Below are 21,376 nucleotides of genomic sequence, written 5' to 3' on the forward strand. Positions count from 1 at the left end.
TGGTTTTGTATTCATGGCAGGAGACGAGGTGAAGGATCAGGAATGAAGTAGCACAATTCCACAAAAACTCAATTCACGCTTCACAAATCTTTTTCTTTCTTTTTTTTTCTCCCTTCAGATGGCAACGACAGATGGGCCTCAAAAGTGTTTGCTCCAATATGTTTCTTGCCTTCGTCTTACCTTCATTTTCCCACTAAAATGCATAGGCAGCACACTACACTTGATTTACAAATTCATTTGGAGTTTACAGTGTATGTGGTGGGCTATAGGGAAGGAGACATTTATCTGATGCTGCCCAGGCTGGCAGCTCCAAGGCATTTTTCACAGATAATAAACAGGTTTATTATTTAATAGACCTCACAATGCTGGAGCGTGCCAGTGTTATTTTATGTACTTCTCTTAATTACAAACCGCTGTTTCTTACCATGTTCTGCTTTATATCATTAAAGACTCCAGAAGAGCTGGATGACTCTGACTTTGAAACCGAAGATTTCGATTCCCGCAGCAAGACCAGTGTGCAGACGGAGGACGACCAGCTCATTGCCGGCCAGAGTGCACGTGTAAGTCCAACTGTTTTCTTCACTTGCCTAAGATGTTTATGAAGGGCCTTCAAGTATCACATCTCTTGAAAATTGCCACTTTTTGTCACATTACAACCACAGTTTCAATACATGTTATTTTTATGTAACAAACACAAAATGGTGAATTTTTCATGGAAGAGGGGGAAAAAAAAAAAATATATATATATATAGTCTAAACGTGGCATCCCACCTGAGACCCTTTTGGTGCAGTTATAGCTTCTAGTCTTTTGGGGAATACCTCCATGATGACTTTCTTTTAGAAAATCCTGTCAATTAGTTGTTGTGTCAACAGATTATCCTACCTGAGCTTTAGGTAACTAATTTCTTAGCTTTTAATTCTGTCAAGGTCAAGGAGTATGAATACTTTTGCAAGTCATTATTTTCATGAGGCATTAAAGGTGCAGTACAGGATGTCTGCATCCTTTAATCTTCAATTCATGTATATAAAATCAAGGTTTTACAATTTTTAAAGTGTAAGTTGACCTTACACATTAATTAATAACACATTAATCACAAGTGAAAGAATTGCTGTAGTTTCCTTATTAAAAGCTGCCTTACTGATAGATGAGGGAACAAAATGTTTAAAACATAGATGGATTTAAATTTGGTTGAATATTTACCTACAGGTTTGTCATGTTTCAGTTACTTAGTTCAATAATAAACTCCAATTTGAATTATATTCGAAGTCTTACAACACTGAAGGAAAACAAATCACAGATTTTTACAAAACCTGAAAAAGTATTATTTATTTTTTTTAAAGGTTGGATGTATGATGATTTATAACAAACTTTTTATGCTAAGTCTGTCTTAGAAATTATTGCTCCATCAAACACCCCACCCCCATACTTACTGCTAATGGGTGGTTCACAGTTGGCTTGGTACCACGGTGGCTAATGTGACCAAAAGATTTGCAGAAACTTCTCTTGTGGAGCTCTGCCACAGATTTGGATCTCATTTGTCCTTTTGTTGCTGCTCATAAATCTATGTTTATACTGCCCGATTTGATAGTTACAGACTCTCAGGGAGTCATAGTTATTTTGGTGGCGTATTTTAATAAATATTTTAATAAAAATTATTTAAGAATCTAATCTGTATAGTACCGTACAAACCTACTGAAGCATTGATCTGATGTTTATGCCCGTGTCCCTTTGTGTCTAGTAATCACGCCTGTACTGCACTAGATTTACCAGCATTGCCAAGCTGAATGCGGGTGCTCTGCAGTCTACTTTAATTTATTTTAAATTCCACCGCAGCTGTACATTTGGAAGCCAATAGCATTAATAATTTAAAGAAGAGAGCTATAACTTAATCTTAGAAATCCATTGGGGCAGAATGATCCATTGGTACCGATTCAAGCAATTTGTTTTGATCACCAAAGATTATCTGACTGTTTTGTTTGGAGAGAACTTTTCATTTTTGCACCGCCTAAGTTGCTTTATTCAATCTTACCTGGCTCCAGAGAGACAGAGCCATTTTACCAGCAATAGAATAAAAACTCTTGCGATGATATTCGATTTCCTTCTCTTAAGTGTCTGCCTACCTCAGCCTGACAGGATCATTGACTCAATGTCTGATTAGCTGTTTGGGAGCTGCCTTTTATCTGTCTACTCCAAAAGGATGTATAGAGGTGTTTGTGAGCTAATGTGCAGTAGATGTCGAGGACTGCTAATCAAATAATCATAATCAAAGAATAAGCTGTGCATTACAGATGTGAATCAAATCCAGTCTTTAGCAGGACCCTTTGCCCCCTACACCTTTTTCTGCACAAAACACTGCATATATTATTTGCAAAGCAATACCAGGTCGAAGTCTAACCCGGTAAACTTCTTCCGATCCCTTTCTGCAGGCCATCATGGCTCAGTTGCCTCAGGAGCAGAAGGCAAAGATTGCAGAGCAGGTGGCTAGCTTCCAGGAGGAGAAGAGCAAGCTGGATGCTGAGGTGTCCAAATGGGATGACAGCGGCAATGACATCATTGTGCTGGCTAAGCAGATGTGCATGATCATGATGGAGATGACAGACTTCACCAGGTGAGATGGAACAATAATAGATGAACTAAAAATGTCACAGCACATTTTAAAAAATATCTCTGATCAGATTGTCAGTTTTTTTTTTTTTTTGTCCTTTTCCATTTTAAATCCAAACATTTTCATATGAAGTCACTCACATTAATACTTCTATAGTTTCTTTCCTATTCAGTCAACATGTCATCGTCTCAAAGACAGATACCACGAGCTTAAGTTAAGTCTGTGTCAAATACAGTCCCTCAGTAAGCCTACGGTTGTTCACCAACATTTGTTCATATTTGAACAATGCTTCATATGGAGTTTAACTTTGCTGTTCGTGCTGTACAGCTCTCCCTTTTACTTAAACAGTGGGGTAGCGAGGATTTCTTCTTTATTATTTTTCCATCCTCTCTTAATCTTAATATGCAGAACCATAAGCAGAGCATCCAATCTGGCTGCCCCCTGTTACATAAATAAGCTGCAATGTGTGTGCAGTGGGAAGAAAAATTAAATGGACAGTCTTCCTCCAAAGAGCTGCTGAAGGCCAAATTCACACTAATGTGTTGACATATATATTTCTTTGTTGTTTGTCTTTGTTTTCTCTGCGTTACTCGATTGGGTTGTCGCCCATAATTACTAATTCGAAATGTAAAAATGGGATAAGTACTCAGGTTTCAGTTTTAGGATTAACATGTATTTTTAATCTAAGGTTTTATAGCCAGCCCTTTGTAGGCATTAATTGTGTAAGTGTTGGTACCTCCAGGCATCATTAAAGATGAGTTTACCCTTATCTTATTACTCTACCAGTTTGTTTCTTGTCTTTAGTGACTTCTTGGGGCTTTCTGCCTTTACTTTTGTCTACCTCACAACATTGTCGCCCACACTAGTTGAGAATAGGTGCCTTAGCCACTGCTGAGTATTTTTCCTCTTTCTGTTTTTGTATATATACGTTTTGGGTCGCTGTCTATCCGTAGTGCAAAGAGCCCACCAGTCAGCTGAATTTGAGCTGGCAGTGTCTCCGTGCGCTACAGGATTCACCCAGCTTGCTTCTGTCACATTGTCAGCACACACTAGCTACCAGTTGTCATTGGGAGTCAAACATGCCCTTGTCACGACTTTTTTATTTTTTATGTGATTTGCTGATAGTTATTTTGCCTCCGTTTTACTTCTATTATTTTTGTAGAGAGACATCTTTTGTTGTGTAATAAGCGCTGCACCAGAGTTCATATTCCAACAGTTGGATATTCATTATGCAGTTGACTGGTTTTATGCATCTGTTCTAAAAGGCCTTGATGATTTGGTTTAGCGGGTAATACAGTGAGTGGATAACAGTAGCGAAATTTCTCACATTTGGTTTTGTTAGAATCACAAACCTAAGTGTATTTTATGAGACTGTTATGTGAAAGAGAAGACATTTTCACAACTGGAGACCAAAATGCACTACTTTGTCTTGCTAACATTCTCTTTGCCCTCTACATGACTGTAGGCAACTTTAGATAATACTTTTTTATGGTTTCTGTTAGTAAGAGCTTTCTTCTTGCTGCTTGTTTTTAAAGACTAGATTAGTTGAATGCAGGCTACTAGTTATGTTGACAACTAGTAGTTAATGTCAGTAGTTCCTCCAGTGTTACCACTAGTCTCTTGACGGCTTCTCTCACTACATCCCTTTGTCTTTGTCAGTTTGTCTGTTTCGTTACCTTTGGTGTTTTCCATGATTTTTCTATTTTTGGATGGTTTGAACTCAACTTCGATAGTCTCAGGTTTAGGTTTTATAACCTAAACCTGCTTTAAATTCCTCCACAATTACTCCCTTCTATATGTTGTATCCTTCTGTTTTAAAGATAATATTTTCTCACTAATTTTCTTTCACAGAACAGCTTGGGTTGAAATTAGAATTAGAGAACACACAGCTGGTCTCAATTTGCTAATTAAGTGATTCCTGGAAGAAGACGTTTCCATACATTTTATTTAGAGACATCAGAGTAAAGGGGCCTGAGTACAATTTTCAGATTTTTGTGAGTACTTTTGGAGAACTGCATTTCATTTTCATTCGACTTCATAATGTGGAACAAACGGTGAAATGTTCAAGGACTGAACATTTTTAGAAGCCGCTGCATATTGGATGTTTGGTGGCATTTATATCTTGAAATTATTTAACATATGTTACCGCGTTACAAATGCTGAAAATTGTGATGACTATATTGTCATTATGACAATATGATTAACTCACATTTTCTGTTTCTTACCTTTACAAAATGTTCCCTCTGCTCTCTAGAAGCTTCAGCATCTCAGCCACTAAAAGTATAAATCAAGTTTCTCTATCAAGGGCAGTGATTGTCCACCAGTGTAAAGGCACTTGAAGAATAGCATCCAGCTAAAAATAGCATCCAAGCGCTCCTGTGCAGATGCAGTGTTACACACACGAATATCGCGATGACAATTGCAATTTGATATATTATGCATCTTTACTAGAAACTACTGTTAGGTTCACATGAAGAATGCATGAAAGTGGCTTAAATGCATTTTTCACTGAATGTGTTTGTATGACTCTGCTTTTAGAAATGTGAGTGAATCACTCTGGACATTTTGTTGCAGAAGTGTGAGTCACATTGGTAATGATGTAATGTCGTCTCTTTATCCTCATCTTCTGAATGGGTCAAAGAGCCTGTCGCACTGACTAAATATGTAAAATAGTGAAACATGGCAGAGCAGTTTGAAATGTTAACAGCCAGTGACCCGAAAGGTTTCACAGAACCCGGCAGATTTTATTTGCTGCTCGATCTTTCAAAGGAGTAAGGATAAAAGTATTGCAACCTTTTACTACTAAATGGTTGGATGAATTCAGATATGAGGTTATTGATTGCCTTGACATTTTTTTTACTACTGCATGAATACAGCCTCTCCCACATTGTAAAGCCTCTGTTCAAAGCAACCCCTAAGAATTCAAAAAAGAAAATTCAAATACACATGATTTAGGATTTATTAATTTTGCATACTGTAGAACATTTTTGTCTATGATAACAGAATGCATCTCCACCGAAAATAAAAAAATAAAAAAATCTGATTTTACGATGAGTTTATTAAGTTGGACAGGCTGATCCAAAACAGGTATTACTTTCAGCACCCAGCGCAAGCCTCATGTGCTGTACTCACATTATTAAACTCATCCTCCTCCGTAGTCCTGATTATTTTGACATCTAATCAGCAGTTCAGCACCGATAATAGCCTGGATAAATCACGGAGCTGTCAAAAAGTTCTCTCTTCATGGTTTTATTTACAATATTTAGCTGCAGGACCTTTTTTTTTTGCCTGTCTCATCCAAATGAAGTGGAGAAAACTTAATTTTCAGAGCTGTGCTTGAACACCAACCCGCTATCAGAATTTGTACCATATATTGCCTTTTTTATTTGTTTTACAGTGCAGCACATTTTCCAAGGATTTCATTTTTTTTCCACTTTAATAGCAATTTTAGGCTATGTTTTCTGACAATTTGAGCAACAAAGTTTTCTGCTGGACCTCTACATAAATTGTATTACGTTTGGAACCTCTTATAATGTGTTTCCACTGTGAAGTCATTTTGTTTGACACTGAGAGTGTAACTCCTGCAGCTCAACAACACAGCATGTAGAAGTGAGGTTTTAACATTGTAATTAAAACCAGTTTTCCTTTATTCTTTACCAGGAAAACTACAACAATAATTCTCTAACAGTGATAACACTATAAATTACTGTAGTCCAACCAAACCTAATGGAAACTTTAAGCCAATTTTGGAGATAAAGACTTCTGTGTTTGTTCACTTTTTGAGGAGAAAAGGAAATTCACCCCCCTGTTTTTCCATTACAGTCTGATTATTTCACAGCATTTAAAACATTTTCATTCTTGAGTTTTGGAAACTAGAATGTTATGATTTTTAGGTAAATATTTGATATATAGATATACATGTGATAATATAACATATATTCTACATTTTACATAATGTCACTTCTATATTCAAAAATGTTCAACCCATCTTTGTGTCACCCTTTAGTCACTGAATTTTCATGGAAAGGCTGTTTAAATCTTCAACATGTATGTTTCTCAAAGTCTAAGCTCCCAGGCTGAATTCAGTGTAATTAACCAAAAGGTAATGAAGTAAAAAGGAGAAACTACATGGATTAAAAGGATGCTGTCACAACAATGCTTACACTACTACACTACCACAGATCTTCACCGTATGTCCAAAGTAAATCCATAAAGTACTGCCCCTCCACCAGCGTTTCAACTCTGATTCGGTCTTGACTTTAGCCAAAATACAATCAATATCTTCACAAACTTCCTGCAACTGATACGCAACTGTCCATTTGTTACTTTGCAGTGAAGTTCCTACTTGAGGGTAAAACTTAGAGTTCAGTGTTTAAGACGCATTTCTATTGTTTCCACCCAGACCCACAAACAAAATGTGTCTTAGGGAGCACACAGATAGCCAGCTAATCTGTCCATACATTATGCCTTCGCAGGGAAGGTCAGTAGCCAGTGAATTCAGCCTATGCCCGAATTATTGTCCTTTGAACCTTGAGATGGTGTGAAGCTCCACCAAGGTTGATGTATGAGGTAATTGACCTCTCCTGACAAATTTTCAGAGTGTGAGGAGTTCATGTCGACTTCAGCAATGCTTGTGGCTGCATGGCAGCGTTCATGAATAAGACATTTTGTTGTCTTGGGTACATGTAACATGTCCAGCAGCCACATTTCACACTTCTCCAAAGTGCTTTGTTTACACACATCTGGAGGAGCTCTAATAATACTTTGCTCTTATCTACACATTCTGAAACGTATCACCTGTAAAGAGTTTGTCTTGTTTTTGCGACCTGTTTATTTTCCAGCTAGGTAGAAACAAATTCCTACGAATAAGCCACTGGTTATATATAAATATTTAAAGAAAAGGGGACACTACTGGTCAGATATAAATCAGTTGTGACTTTTCCTTTATGTTGTACTTTTTTTTTGAGAATAAACCACAATGGTGTGCTATCAGCTGCCTTTTTGCCTGTATGCGTTTTTTCCCCTCCTTTTTCCAAAGCATCACAATGCTTTCAGCTCGGTCTCCAGGGGTTGTCTCGTCCCTGGAGAACTTCCAGTATGTGCTCTGACGCATGGCCTTTCCCACTAGGACGCTGGCTTGTTCAACATCAGAGCAGCAGAGGGAGAACAAGAGAAGGAAGGTTTGGAGATGGGAGGAAAGGATAGAGGAAGTGAGAGAACAGAAAACAAAATTCCATCTGTTCTGGGTTGGACGGCTCTTTTTTTTTTTTTTTTTTTTTTTTTTTAGCCTGGAGAGAACAGCTTTGAATCCAATTTGTCTCTCTTGCCAACTGTGTCCCAAAGTCCCTTGAGGGGTGCCGAAAAAGGCAAATAGCTGACGAGCTTTTACAGTGGGTCAGGTCAGAGCTGGGTTGACCTATGTTGGGATGGACTTTGAGTGTCAATAGGGGCAAGGATTGACATTGTATGATTGTAACGGGTCATTTAACAAAAATAAATACACAGATAAACTTTTTTTTTTTTTTATCCACATTTTTAAATTTTTAAATTGCATTTAGTTACTTGTGTAACCTTGAAAATGTTTATGGTCTAGCATTTTTGATAGTTTTCTCTGGACATTGTGTTACCAAGGGTGCATTCATGTTTAATATGTGTAATCATTGTGCTCAGTTGTTATGCATTTTTATATCTCAAGCTTTTACCTGCACAATCCCCAGAGTTTACAATATGCTACTGCTTCAGAGGGAAAACAACTCTGTTAAAGAAGCAGGGGCTCCATTACAGAGATTTTACTGCTGCATTACATTGACTACAGTAGAGGAAAAATGTTGACTGATGTTTCCATCTTCTATCTTCAGGGGGAAGGGGCCACTGAAAAATACATCTGATGTCATCAAAGCTGCCAAGAAAATTGCAGAAGCGGGAACCAAAATGGACAAACTGGGACGCAGCATCGCTGACCTTGTAAGTGAAAATAAACCCATAAAGGCGAGGGGGTGATGTAAGCTACACCTTTGTGCAACCAACCCCTGTAAACTCCTGCAGTAAGATATATTCAGTCTCAACTATTTTATTTCTGAAAGGTATGGATGTGCTTCTGGGTAGGCCTATAGTATTTTTTTTCCATTTTATTCTTTTGTCCCTTATTTTGAACATGTTTTGTTCCGAAATTGTGGTTTTTGAGGCTTTTTTATTTTTTATAAAGCTGAGTTTGAACACTCTTTTTGAAGCTTTAAGTGCTGCGTGCATTTGTCTGCTCTAAGTTCTTTTAAATCTACATAGATAATTGCTGGCATTTTCAATTCATCTAAAATAAAGAACTCTACTCTCGTGATTTTAGCTGTTATAAGATATTTAAATTGCTCCCAGCTGTAACAAATTACATACATTTGTTCGTAGTGTTGCCTTAATAGTTGGGCAGCAAAGATTGAAATTAACAGGAAGAAGCTAAGTGTTTTGTGCATGCTAGTACTTGAGATTTATTTGAGGTTTACACGTCTTACATTTACTGTTTTTGTAAATCCTCTGAATTTATAACATCCGTAACTTACCTCAGAACCTGCAGTTCTTGACATGGAGCATATGTATTCAACTAATTGAATTTGCGTTAAACTGTTGGATAGTTGATATATCTTTCAACTCATGGACAAACTATTGCATCTGGGTCTGCAGTATGCATATATTTTATTACTAAAAACATGGAAAACTTTAGTTTGCCACAAAACACAATTGCAACAGAGCTTCTCTGTTGGGAGGATGTTGTTTGCCTCTGTGGCCGAGATGATACCAGCTGTGGGTTTTTCTAAAAGCCACTTTTGTTCAAGAACGCTGTTGCCTCTGAAAGGACACAGTCTTCAGATGTCACAGATTTCGGCTTGGATAACAACAGTTGGCTCCGTCGCTCTCTCTTACTCTGATTTGTTGACAACAGATGACATGTTGGCAAAAAACTAATAGCATGAAGGCTGTCTATTGTGGAAAAGGTACTGCCATGGTAAAACGGTAAAACTTCTTTCAATTTTAGGATTGCTCTTATCAGGACACAATAGAAATCGCCATGTCCTAAAAATGTTTTTATCTGGGCGTTGGAAAAACGGCCGATTCCTCACGGTTTAGGCCAAGATAGACAAAATGGAAATTATCTGTGGAAGATGAGACTCCTGCTGCTTCAGTAGGATTTAAGAAGAAAAAATAGAAAGGCAGTGCTGCTAATCAGATGTACTTGATTAAGAAATCATCAGCAGGTGTAACTACTGTTAGAAAAACAGGACTTTCTGCAATTTCTGCTTTAGTGCATGTTGTTGTGTGTTTGCACAAAGGCGGGTCGAAAATGCATTACCAACGACCTTAGAGACGCTGTTGTCGCTGCCCATCAATCGAGCAAGGGTTCTAAGTCTATTTCCAGATGTCTTGAAGTCAATCATCCTACCGTGAGAGAGATTATTCACAGCTGTAAAACATTTTAGACGGTCGTCAATCTTCCCAGGAGTGGACGTCCCAGCAAATTCACCTCAAGGTCACACCATGCCAGTCTCAAATGACAGAACTACAAAAGCTTAATCTCATACTCGAGAGTCCTCGCTTGTTGCAGTCCATGACAGTAGAACGAGGAGTAAAAGAACTGTTGTGATGGGTTGAAGGAAAAAGGCTTTAAAAAAAGGAAAATATATTGGTGCATCCAGGATTTGCTGAGTCGCATCTGAATCGATAACCTTTTGGGTGGATGAAATCCAAGCACAGCACCAAATCTCATTCCAGCTGTCAAGCATGGTGGTGGACAGTGATGATTTGGGGTTGTTTTGAAACCACAGACTTTAATCACTTTTCAGTCATCTATAAATTAAAGATACAAGATGTTCTGACTGGCAGCTAAAGATTTGCACAAATTGGGTGATGTAGTGGCCCAAAATGTAGCATCAAATCTACAACATAATGGCTGAAAAAGAGAAAAGTCAATGTACTACAATGAATAGTTCAAAGTCCAGAATAGGTTCATATGTGATGAAGCTTTAAAGAGCTGGGCACAGATTTTCTGCAAACCACAATGTACTGAATCAACTTTGCACAGGCAAAGCGTGACGACTGAGAATTTCCTCCTAATGATGTTAAAGACTGTAAAATATATGCACACAAAACCACAGACATGTAAAAAGGTGCACACTTTTTCTCTGATTATATCTGCATTTTATATGTCAGGGTTACTTAAACAGATTGACTTTACTTTTGTTTATGGAGAAACTTGCAAGAAGCAGTGGCGCTTATTATCTCTGTAGCTGCTTCATGAAAGGTTAAGTCTTTTCCTCCTGACTGGTTTCTAGTTGGAGCCCAACTATTATATTCAGTGATTCCTTCACTAACTGGAAACATCTGCTTTTAAGGCTTCAGCCGAGTTCGCTCCCTCATTGACAGACATAATGAGCTGCTGGCCTCCTAGAACCCAGCACGTCTGATATTTTATTTAAGGTGCCCTCAGATCTTTAATATTAGAGAATCACGTCTATCACAAAGTAGCAGTCCTACCTGTGCTGACCTAATTGCATTTGAATCATCTGAATGGGGAATAAGCTGCCCTGGAAAGTCACTTTTTTATATGCCTCGCTGCAGCTTTTGAAGATGCATATTCGCTTTAATGAAAACAGTGTTATCCCCCAAAGAAAACAGATGGGCAACTGTGCAGTTGTGTATGTTGGTCTGTGCATGCCTGCACGAGAAGCTTCTGTTGACTGGCATTGGTTCTCTGTAGGCACATATGCATAGATGTATCAGATTTAGAGGAGTATTTTATCCTCTGCTATTTGTAGAAACTTGTTTCTGTCTTTTATGCATATCTGCAGTTGATGTGTGTGTATACAGACATCCTTTTAAAAGTTTTGGGGGTTTGAAGCACTCAATGTATAAATAAATGAGGAGCTTTGGCTGTTGGAACAGATGTTGCAGCCAAGAGTAAGGACCCCTTCAGCCTCTGAACCCATCCTGCTGTCCCTCTTAGCCTTTCTATCTTGGCAAAGACCAAAACACTAGCGCACCAGGTGATTCTTAGCCCCTCCGACATGTCAACGAAGACGCCTGGAGACTGTCATCGGGGTAGAGGGAAAGAAAAGGCTTCAGATTGGAGAGATGGAAAGAAGGGGGCAGTGCATTTTTTGTGGAGAGCGGTACAACCCTCTTGAGAGATGAATCCATTAAGAGTGTTTCGCCTTTTAATTAGCAGCATAATTGCCAGGTGGCAGATTTTTCTTTCTTTCTTTCTTTTTTTTTTTTTTTTTAATACTGGTGGTTTATATTTAGGGCCATACCTCCTAGCAAAACAGGAGATGTCACCAATCCATATGCACCAAAGCATGGCACACGTGGTAATGGTCGGCATAGTCAAGCAGCAGCAGTACTCTGCTAGGGTGTTCACAGACTGACAGAGTCAGAGGAGCAAAGGCAATGCTGGGACTATTCATTAACCTAGGCATATTAATCACTTGCGTTCTGTGCCTCTGGCCTGAAGGGTCTGTGAGGGTTTGCTCCTCATATAAAACACATTGGCAGATGGTCCCAGACTGATAGAACTACATCTCACTCCACCTTTCCCTTTTTTTTTTTATAACACTGCCATGTAGTGTTATGGTTTTCAAATATTGTCTTCTCCATAAATGTGCAGGTGGACATGGTGTGGTTTGGACTTTTTTTTTTTTTAAGACTGTTAAATATGTGCAATGGAGCCATATTAAATTTTAAAGAAATGAGTGTAGTGTAGAAATGAGCTGCAGGATTTAGGTCATTGCTGTACAAAGGTCTGCACTGCAGTTGATTAAGAATTTATGACCCTACTCTGCAGGGAACCTTATGAGGATTTCTTCCGAGTTGCCTGGTAAACAAATAATGCTGCCTAATTGAGATTTATAATACAAAAGTGTTATCCTCTGTGTAGCCTATAAATTTTGGCAGATGGCCTTCTTCTCATATAAACACTTCGATAACAGAAACACGGGTGAGAAGGGGCTAGCATAGTCTTAGAATCAGCATGCTTTCTCTGTTCTTGTGTGTGCCATGCGAGTTTCATTCTCATGATGTATACTGACAACTCAGAGTGTACTTTTCCAATTTGCATTCAATCAGTAAAGATTTATGGTGATCCATAGTCTCTGTTGCTGGTCACAGTCTAATCCCAGGTCTGGCCCCAGACAGCTTGTAAATTACCTGCTGCAGCAAAGAGGTAAAATCGCCAAGAGAGTCCACAAATTCTCAGCTCAGCAGACCAAGGGTCAGTCACAGGCTAACTGCAATTTATACTAATCTAGTGAAGCTCTACTTTTCTCTGCTTGTTGATTTTTAGTACGTTCAGAAATTTTAAGAGTGTGGCTTTATCAAAATTCAGACATTTTCATGTGTTGATGCGTCATTCTTGGTTTTAAATAATTATAGAGTAAAGTGTTTTGTTCCCCTTTGGTTTTGTCTGCAGAGTAGTAATTTAGCTTTGGCTTTGCTAGTCCTCGATTTGTAATCGCACCACTTTCCCTTTAGCCACATTGTTGAAGTAATGTGGCCCATTGCAAATGCAATGGAAATCCAAATATGAAGCATTTTGAAAATGGATTTGGTGAAGATAGCAACACAATAGGCTGTAAAAAGTGGCCATTGATACTGGCTAATGGTGGATTTTCTTTTTTACCCTTTAATTATAGAAAAAGAAGATTTACAAAACCTCCGCAATTACAAAATATTGTCTTTAAATCCAAAGACAATATTTGGACTAATTTAAATGTACACATACATCTAAATTAGAATAACAAGGAAAGTTAACTGAACTGAAACTTCTAATTGGACAGAATCATTACGGACTGGTATATTCATGCATTTATTTTCTTAATTTCGTCAAACAAATTGACATAGGACAAAGCAAAATAAGGCGTATACGTCCATGCACTGTACCATATATGCACTTGGTCAGGACTCCTTTTGCATGACATACTAATCAAGGCAGTGTAGCATAGAGGCTGTGGGTCTGAGAACTGTTGAGCGACCACAGGCTGCTTTCATAGCGGCAACCAGCTTCCCTGCTTTTGTTGGCTCTGATGTCTCATCATCTTCTCGATAATCCTCCTTAGACTTGTTTGGGGGTTTTGGTCAGAGGAGTTTGTTGGTCAAACGCATGATGGTTATTAAAGCAGGTAATGGGGCTCTTTAGTTGTCTGGATAGCTGGAAAATTCAATTAAAAAATACTTAATTGATCCCAAAGGGAAATTAAATGTTGTAACTCATTAAAATCAGCACTTTGAGTTTCATAAATGAGTTTCAGTTTTTGAAATAATATATGTAAATAAATCAACTCTTTGTTAATTTTTGAGTTGCACAGTTTAACAAACATTTTGCAAACATTTATGTGCGACTTGCTACAAGTATGGCTTTCATTTTATTCGTGTTTTCAATAATATCAGTGCACTTTTCTTCTTATTCTGTCTTCTATATTTTACCACCATGCTGTTTATACTGGCTCTATTTTTATAGCTTTTAAATTCCAGTCTAGTAAGCATTTCTCATGAAACTGTGTATTTATCTTGAAGTGTCTTCAGGCCACTGCTTGGGATTGATCATCTCCTGTCACTGCTTGGCCATATCTTGAATCATAGTTCTTACCTAGAGAAATAAAATGGTCTCTTCAGTGCATTGCTTCCTTTATCTCCTCAAACTTTGTCTTCGATCTCAGACTGTTATTTCCAGAGGGAATAAGAAAATTGTTTATCTATGACATCGCTGCGTTTCTGTAGACGCTGTAACATTTTAGCACCAGATATTAGACGCAGGTTGTTCTGCAGAGTTGTTTATGTAAGGTCTTATTTGATTAAGCTAAACTCTGATCCAATAGGTGTAATTTAGGTTTAAAGATCCATGTGAGCGGGTGTGCATTGAGTTATGACTCAGGGATCCATTGGGTTATGGTGAAAATTTGCCTATAAATATCTTTCTTGGTGAAATGATTTAGACATATTGTATCGTAACGTCCAAAAGTCAGCTCAACTGTTAGAAATTAAGAATTTATTCTACAACAAAATATCATATCAAACACTGGAGGCAGATCTAAGTAAATACATTGAATGACTACATTTAGTGTGTGTAAAAATTTCTAGAATTGTTACGATTGGTTTTTTTTAATCTGTTTAAGCTAAACGAAAAAAGAGTTTAAAAATACCCAATTGGTGCTTATTACAATTCATACAATCTGTCCAAATTTTATTGCACTGAAGTTCTTGGGATTAAAACTAAGCTAAAAAGAGTTGTATTCTTCATCCATCAGATTCTAACTTTTTTGTACAACTGTTGTGAAATTGGCTTTTGGCTGGATGGATTCTTGCCATTAATTTCATCCAGTTTCCATTATAAATGTCCAGTCAGAATGGGATTCAGACAGATTCAGGCCATGTGGAGCTTTTTTCTCTACTTTTAATGTACCTTCCTTCCCTCGGCACGACTGTTCACTTAATCATCCTGAAAAATATCATTGTCAAGCCTGCTTTTGATCGATGGAATGAGAATTATACAAGATGTCAAGGTGCACCTGTGTACTTACAGACTCAGCCATGACCGTGTCTCATCAAGTCCTTCATGTGGCATACAATCCTACATTCATGAGTTTGGAGAAGTGCTTGTTATCTGTAGGCAGTCGTCTGTTTAATTGTACCTAAACTAAACTAATCTGATGTCTTAGAGGAGAGACGCATCCGAAACATGTAAGACATCAGGCCCCGAGGACCAGAGTCCTCTGGTCTCGATGCTTTGATTTCTGCCTGCATGTTTCTTTTTCAAACCCATCCAATGCCTCGCTTCAAAGTGCAGACAAAATGTTATACGAGTCATCTTCTCAGAGGCGTTTCATAATGGCTTCCATTGTTTCCTCTGAAAGCTCTCATGTTATGACTGTTTTCTGTCAATCAGAATCCCACAACAGCTTTTTGAGATCCACAAGGACTCTTATCTGCTGACTCATTTGCATATTCACACTTGTCATTATATGCTCTAGAAATGCAAATTACAATGCAATTTATATTTTTGCATCTACTTGATCTCATTTTTTTTAAAAATTGTTATTGCAAAGCATTACATGTGTTTAATTGTAGTCTGGCTTATTTCTTTATTTTTTTTACAAATCAAGAACATTTAGCTTTAAAGTAGAAGTTTCTCTTGCCAGGGGGAACAGCTGAATTAACGTTCTTATTTTAGAGGCGTGATTACATATTTTTGCCAAGGGTTGTATATTTCTGGGCAGACCCGGACATAAACTGGAACTTGACTTGTTGGCAGAAACCTGAAAGTGTGAGTTGTTTTAATTCATTTTGAAATGAACAGGAATGAGGCATCAGCATTTTTTTAATGCCTGTTCGCTGCAGGGACTATAATTATTTCTTTTCACTTCAAAAGAATAATAAACCAGCAGGGATGTAATATAATAAGTAATTTGTCAGACGAAGGTATTGTTGTTACTTGCACTTTTTAACCTGGTAAAACTTTAGGTGCCCTCCTGTGATGCTGGAACCTCATGTAGTTTCAGGTCGTCATAAGCTGCTTCAATTAGTATTTGAAGATAACTTGTACTGAAGGAAAGACTATTGTAAAATATGTTTGCTTATTGTGACTCTTTAAGAGGTCTGAATATTTCAGCTTGTTCTGTGGCCAACCAGAATCTCTAAATTGAATCTTTTCAAATCAGAATTAAGAAAAAAAATAAAACCCTCATACCTTAGCATTGCCTTTCCATAATTATGACACTTTAGATAAAAAAAAACTACTTAAAATTAGCTTTCTTTGATATGATTGTGGTTTCTCAAATGACATTTTTAAATCCAAGATGAAAAAAGCTATTTTGAAAGAAAATTTGGTAACACTTTATTTGAAGGGGTGTGCATAAGACTGACATAACACTGTCATAAACTTGACATAACACCTGTTATGAACATGAAGAAGTCTTCATGAATGTATATGTTGCCATGAAGTTTCATTCAGTACATAATGACACTTTTAGTGCAAAGTTGACACTTTTAATAAACTTTTATTGTAACTTTTAGTACAACTTTGCATTAAAAGTGTCATTATTTACTATACGACACTTCATGACAACAGTCAGACATTCTTAAAGACTCTTTCATGTTTATAACAGGTGTTATGTCATGTTTATGACGGTGTCATGTCAGTCTTATGCACACCCCTTCAAATAAAGTGTTACCAAAAAAATTCTCAGACATTTCAACGTAAATGTGTGGTTTGTTTTAGTCTGGTTAGCAAGAGAAAGCATGGCTTTCAACAGGAACACTTAACAGAATACAGCAGAGTTGCTCTGTTTTATCCTCTTTGAATTTTAACATCTATAATGGGACTTTTTGGATGTGAAAATGTTCCTACTATTTTCAAACTTTTAAGATAAGAGTTTGACTGGCTAATTGTTGATATCTCCAAAAAACAGTTCAAAAAATGAAGTGATATTTTTTTTTTTATGATAGCTTGTTACTTCCTCTGACATCAGCTCTGGTTATTGTATTAAAATGTTGCCTGTTCACGACAGTTTATAGTTTCCAAAATAAAAATGCTAATTAACAAAATTGCTATTGGCTGGTCAAACCTTTAGGAAAATCAGCCATCATAGATCTGCAACAAATTTCAGATGAGTTCATCTCTACTTTTTTGAATGCTAACACTTACAAGGTAGTCATTTCCTCCTGCGATAGAAAGCGACCACCTACTCGGATCTCCTTGCAGCAGCGTGCATGCTCTCACTGCATGCAGGAAGTGATAAGCAAACACGCGAAAACACTTTTTGGGTTCACTTCCCACGGCGCTCCCCACCAGGTTGCTGTCAGCGACACATTAGGATGCGGCCTTGTCAGTAAATATTGGAAACTGGCATTTCCTCTGGGTGATGCGTCCTGAAAGGTCAGCGCTGGTTGGCGGCAGCTCAGGCGCTCGGCGCGTCTCGCCTCTGTAATGGAATCCAGTGGAACTGCATGGCATTTCCATTGATGAGACCTGACTGTCCTGTTCATCATTTATCTCAGAGGTTGTTACTTTATACACAGCACTGTCATGGGGTTTCCTTCAACATCCTGCTTTCTCTCTCTGGACTTTTAGATTAATGAAACATTTCAAGTTTTTATTTTTTCATTTATTTATTTTTTGGACTCTGTGTAGGAGCCATATATACATTTTTGGAACCTAATACAAAATGTTATTTGTGTTTGTGTATTTCCTCTGTTATTTGAAAAAGATAAGCGTCTTAATTGTATTGTGTTTGAGCTTATGACATGGTGCCTTTTGATTGGTTAGTGACTAATTAGTGTATCCAAGACGAAAGTACTAGCTCTTTGCAGAAGTCTGGCACCTGGAGAGTAACACACTCTTTTGACCGTCACTTTCTATTTGTTTTGAATCTGTTTGTTATTTTTATGTTCTTTTAAGTTAAGTAAAGACTGAAAGATGACCGTCGGATTCAAGACCTCTTTTTTTCTAGAAGAAACGTGTCGCGTATGAAAGAGCTTTAAGGGGCTAGACTAGTGAGAGCTTGCCGCACTTACACTCTGCTTAAAGTCGTTTCTGCATGTTGGAGAGAAGGCATAAAAAATTGAAAGCATCAGTTTAACTGGATCCCTTTTAAGTATGAAGCCATTGATGTATCACAGATTAATTTAGCATATCTAAATGGCGTTCTGCTACATTTTGACCTGACTTTACCTTTTATTTATTTATTTTTTTAGAAGCAACCACTAAGGACAAGAACTATACAGGAATCATTGACATTTCAACCTGCACTGCTGGCTCCTTTTTTTTTAGGTGGTGACTCACCTTTTCTATTAGTTTGCCTTGAAAAGAATTAAGTGCTGAAGTCTCTCCTAAACCTCTTTCTGCTTTCCCATTTCTTTCTACAACTGGACACAAACACACTCCAATGTAAGACCTAAGGGCCTCTTTTTGTTGCGATTCTGATAAAAATTAAATAGCTCTGTGTAGTTGGAGTTCATGTCATTAAGTATTTTTTACAAGTTTGACTGAAATTACAGTCTGTACCAAATTTAGCATTTGGCACAGACTTAAGAAATAGTACACATGATCTGTGCCAGTATGCTGATATTATTTGGCCTGTAAGTTAAGATGTTGCATACGTGCTAATTTCCTACCGAGTCTAGTTATTTAACTGAAAAATGACTGAAAATAGTTTAATCTCTATCTTGAATGATCAAAAGTGATATGTTGCATTTTCTTCACTAAAACAATTTCCCCAATTTCCTTCGGCCCTCTTGGTACAACTTCACCATTCGCATGTGACAGCGGGAGCGCCGTTCCAGAGTTTCCTGAGTGCTAAGGGAAGCCAGCAGCTGAAGCGAGTATGAGCACAAGTGATGCTTTCACAGTGCCCTGCTCTCTGCCGTCTGAACACTTCCCCGAGCCTTCATTAGCATGGCTGCTGCATTCAGCCTCATCGCAGGTCTTTGCATTTGCATCTGTGCCTCTGCGCACGCACACTTTTCGCGCACTTGCTGTCTCACTCTGACTTAAATGCCCCTCCCAACTTTAGTTGAATCCTCTTGTTCTTTTTTTTTCCCCAGTCGGATTTCTCCCTTATTTACTCCTCCACACTGTTTCCCCTCTGGCTGACTCTTCATCCTTGTCTTTTCTCCTGATTTTTCTCTGGTTCTTTCTTGCCTTTTATAACCTTCCTCCTCCCCACCTCTCTTTTCACCAGTCCAGCAGCCATGTTTTGGTCCTCTCCTGTACGATGATCAACCCCTCCAGCTCTATTTCCCTTCGCCTTCTTATGCATAGTTTCCTGTCATAAAATGGCAAGTCTCTTTTCTTAGCCTGCTCAATGATATTCAGAATAATATTCTGTGGTGAGAACTTTGCAGATATAATGATTAATAATTGAACTCTTCTGTGTTCTCTAATGCTCTGATTAGATGTGTGTGAATGAGCACTTAATGCTGGCCTGGTAGTTCATAAATAAATGTATGCTCGCGTGGTTTATATCTAGTAGTGAGTCCACCATATTCAGTGGAGCACTCCACACTCCCACCAGGGATACCGATGTGCTCAGCAGGATTAGATGTGTCACACAAGTTGTAGTCTGTTTGAAGTATCTGAAAAACAAGATTCCTCTCTTTCCATTTTGGAAACATTTTATGTTGGTGTGCTTGTGTAAGGAGACTAAATATACTGCTGTCCCGAGTACTTAGGCCTGTGAAAAATTCTCACAGCAGGTGTATCTCGTGTAAAAGTATCAAAGTTAAAGTGTTTACTTGAATTTTTAAAGCAAATGTAGAAAATGATTGGATGTTTAAGACTAGAAAGGAGAGATTATTCATACTGTTGCAAAAACAGTTTAGTACGTTAAAACGTTATCTATAACCATTTTTTTAAACCATGCCCTTAAGCAAAAATATAAATATCCACAAATTTATGTTTTCAAATGTTCATTGCATTGAGTATAACTTTTTGCCCTTGATGTCTTTATACAGTAACACAAGTATGACCAGCTGAACTTAGCTAGTGAATTAGCCAGGCTATCAGCTTGGTAGAGTCTGGAATTGACTAACAGCGATGCAGCTTTTGCCTTTCCATCTGTAGTTTTATAACAGTGCTAACTTACTAATAGTGATATTGGATGACTTTTTCACCTCCAAGTTGTTTTTAAACAGTAATGTTTATCCTTCCAAAAGTGCCGTAGCCTTCTGTCTGCCAGCATCACTTCTATTCTATGTACTATATAGCTGGAGTAAGCACATTTAGCTTTCAGTGACATCTTGCTAAAATGACTCTAAACTGTAAAAATCATAAAGTGAAAACTTTTTTTTTTCCTGTTTAAGGTAACGTTCAAAAATGTTGGTATATGTCTATACAGTGAACTGGGGCATGCATGGTTCTGACCATTATTTTCTTGTTTAGTTGTTTAAAAATGCTTAATTGTTCAAGACATGTATGTAGACTCAATGAGTTGATTGCACGGCACTGATCTTCCCAGCTTCTGTTTTTCTCAACTTCAGGCAATTAAAAGATGGACTGCTGTTAAGTTCACATTCTCCCAGCACTTTTGAGACACTTCTAAAGGATATTCACCTCAGGGAGCCAAGTTCCTAAAAACACTGGCATTTAAGTCTATTTTCTACTGGCCTTGTCACTCGCGTTGTCAGCCATGATCTTTTTGTAGCATCTAGTGTGTTTAGTAGATGTTGCGAGAAGCTGGCCGGCTGTGATCTGTACCAAAGTCTGTCTGTTGATCATTACTGATAAAGCATTTGTGACTCAGGTCATTCTGATCTGATTTAAAGCGCCAGGGCCCCCATCAAAGTGTTTACATCCTTCACTTGATGAGCAGCTAAGAAGAGTACTGTGGCCTAATTACTGTGCTGGCAGGGGGCTTGTTTAGCTAACCAGGAAAGGGATTGGAAACGGTGGAGCCCAAGTCTAATTACGACGAGATAAAATGATTCAAAGAGATTGCCAGTGCTAAATGAGATGCATTTACGAGGTTCTTCACATGCTGCCACTTTAAAGTGGATTTTATGATAATGTATTTCTTGAAGTTGATGTGTGTATGTGGGTGGGGGTTCTGGCTGTAATTCAGTGACTGTGTACACCTTGCCATCTTTTGAGAATCTCTTCATTGAAGCCGAAATTAGAGGCTTTTCAAACTTGGGGTTCAACTTACAAGGACTCCAAATTATTTTGACAGAAGTTTCAAACCCTTTCATTTCATTCACAAGTCCTAAACCCCCACCTTTGCAAAAATGCTTCACTCATA

General features: G+C 37.9%; 1 protein-coding gene across 1 annotated transcript in view; it reads left to right on the forward strand.

Moving 5' to 3' along the window:
- Positions 1 to 21,376, forward strand: part of ctnna1 (catenin (cadherin-associated protein), alpha 1) — a 74,112-nt gene that overhangs the window by 48,327 nt on the left and 4,409 nt on the right. The window contains exons 14-16 of the mRNA XM_028008298.1: positions 450 to 560; positions 2,428 to 2,609; positions 8,465 to 8,570. Coding sequence (XP_027864099.1) covers positions 450 to 560; positions 2,428 to 2,609; positions 8,465 to 8,570 — 399 coding nt within the window. The remainder of the gene's footprint in view (positions 1 to 449; positions 561 to 2,427; positions 2,610 to 8,464; positions 8,571 to 21,376) is intronic.

This window comes from Xiphophorus couchianus, chromosome 23 (genome assembly GCF_001444195.1).
Source record: "Xiphophorus couchianus chromosome 23, X_couchianus-1.0, whole genome shotgun sequence".
Taxonomy (NCBI): domain Eukaryota; kingdom Metazoa; phylum Chordata; class Actinopteri; order Cyprinodontiformes; family Poeciliidae; genus Xiphophorus; species Xiphophorus couchianus.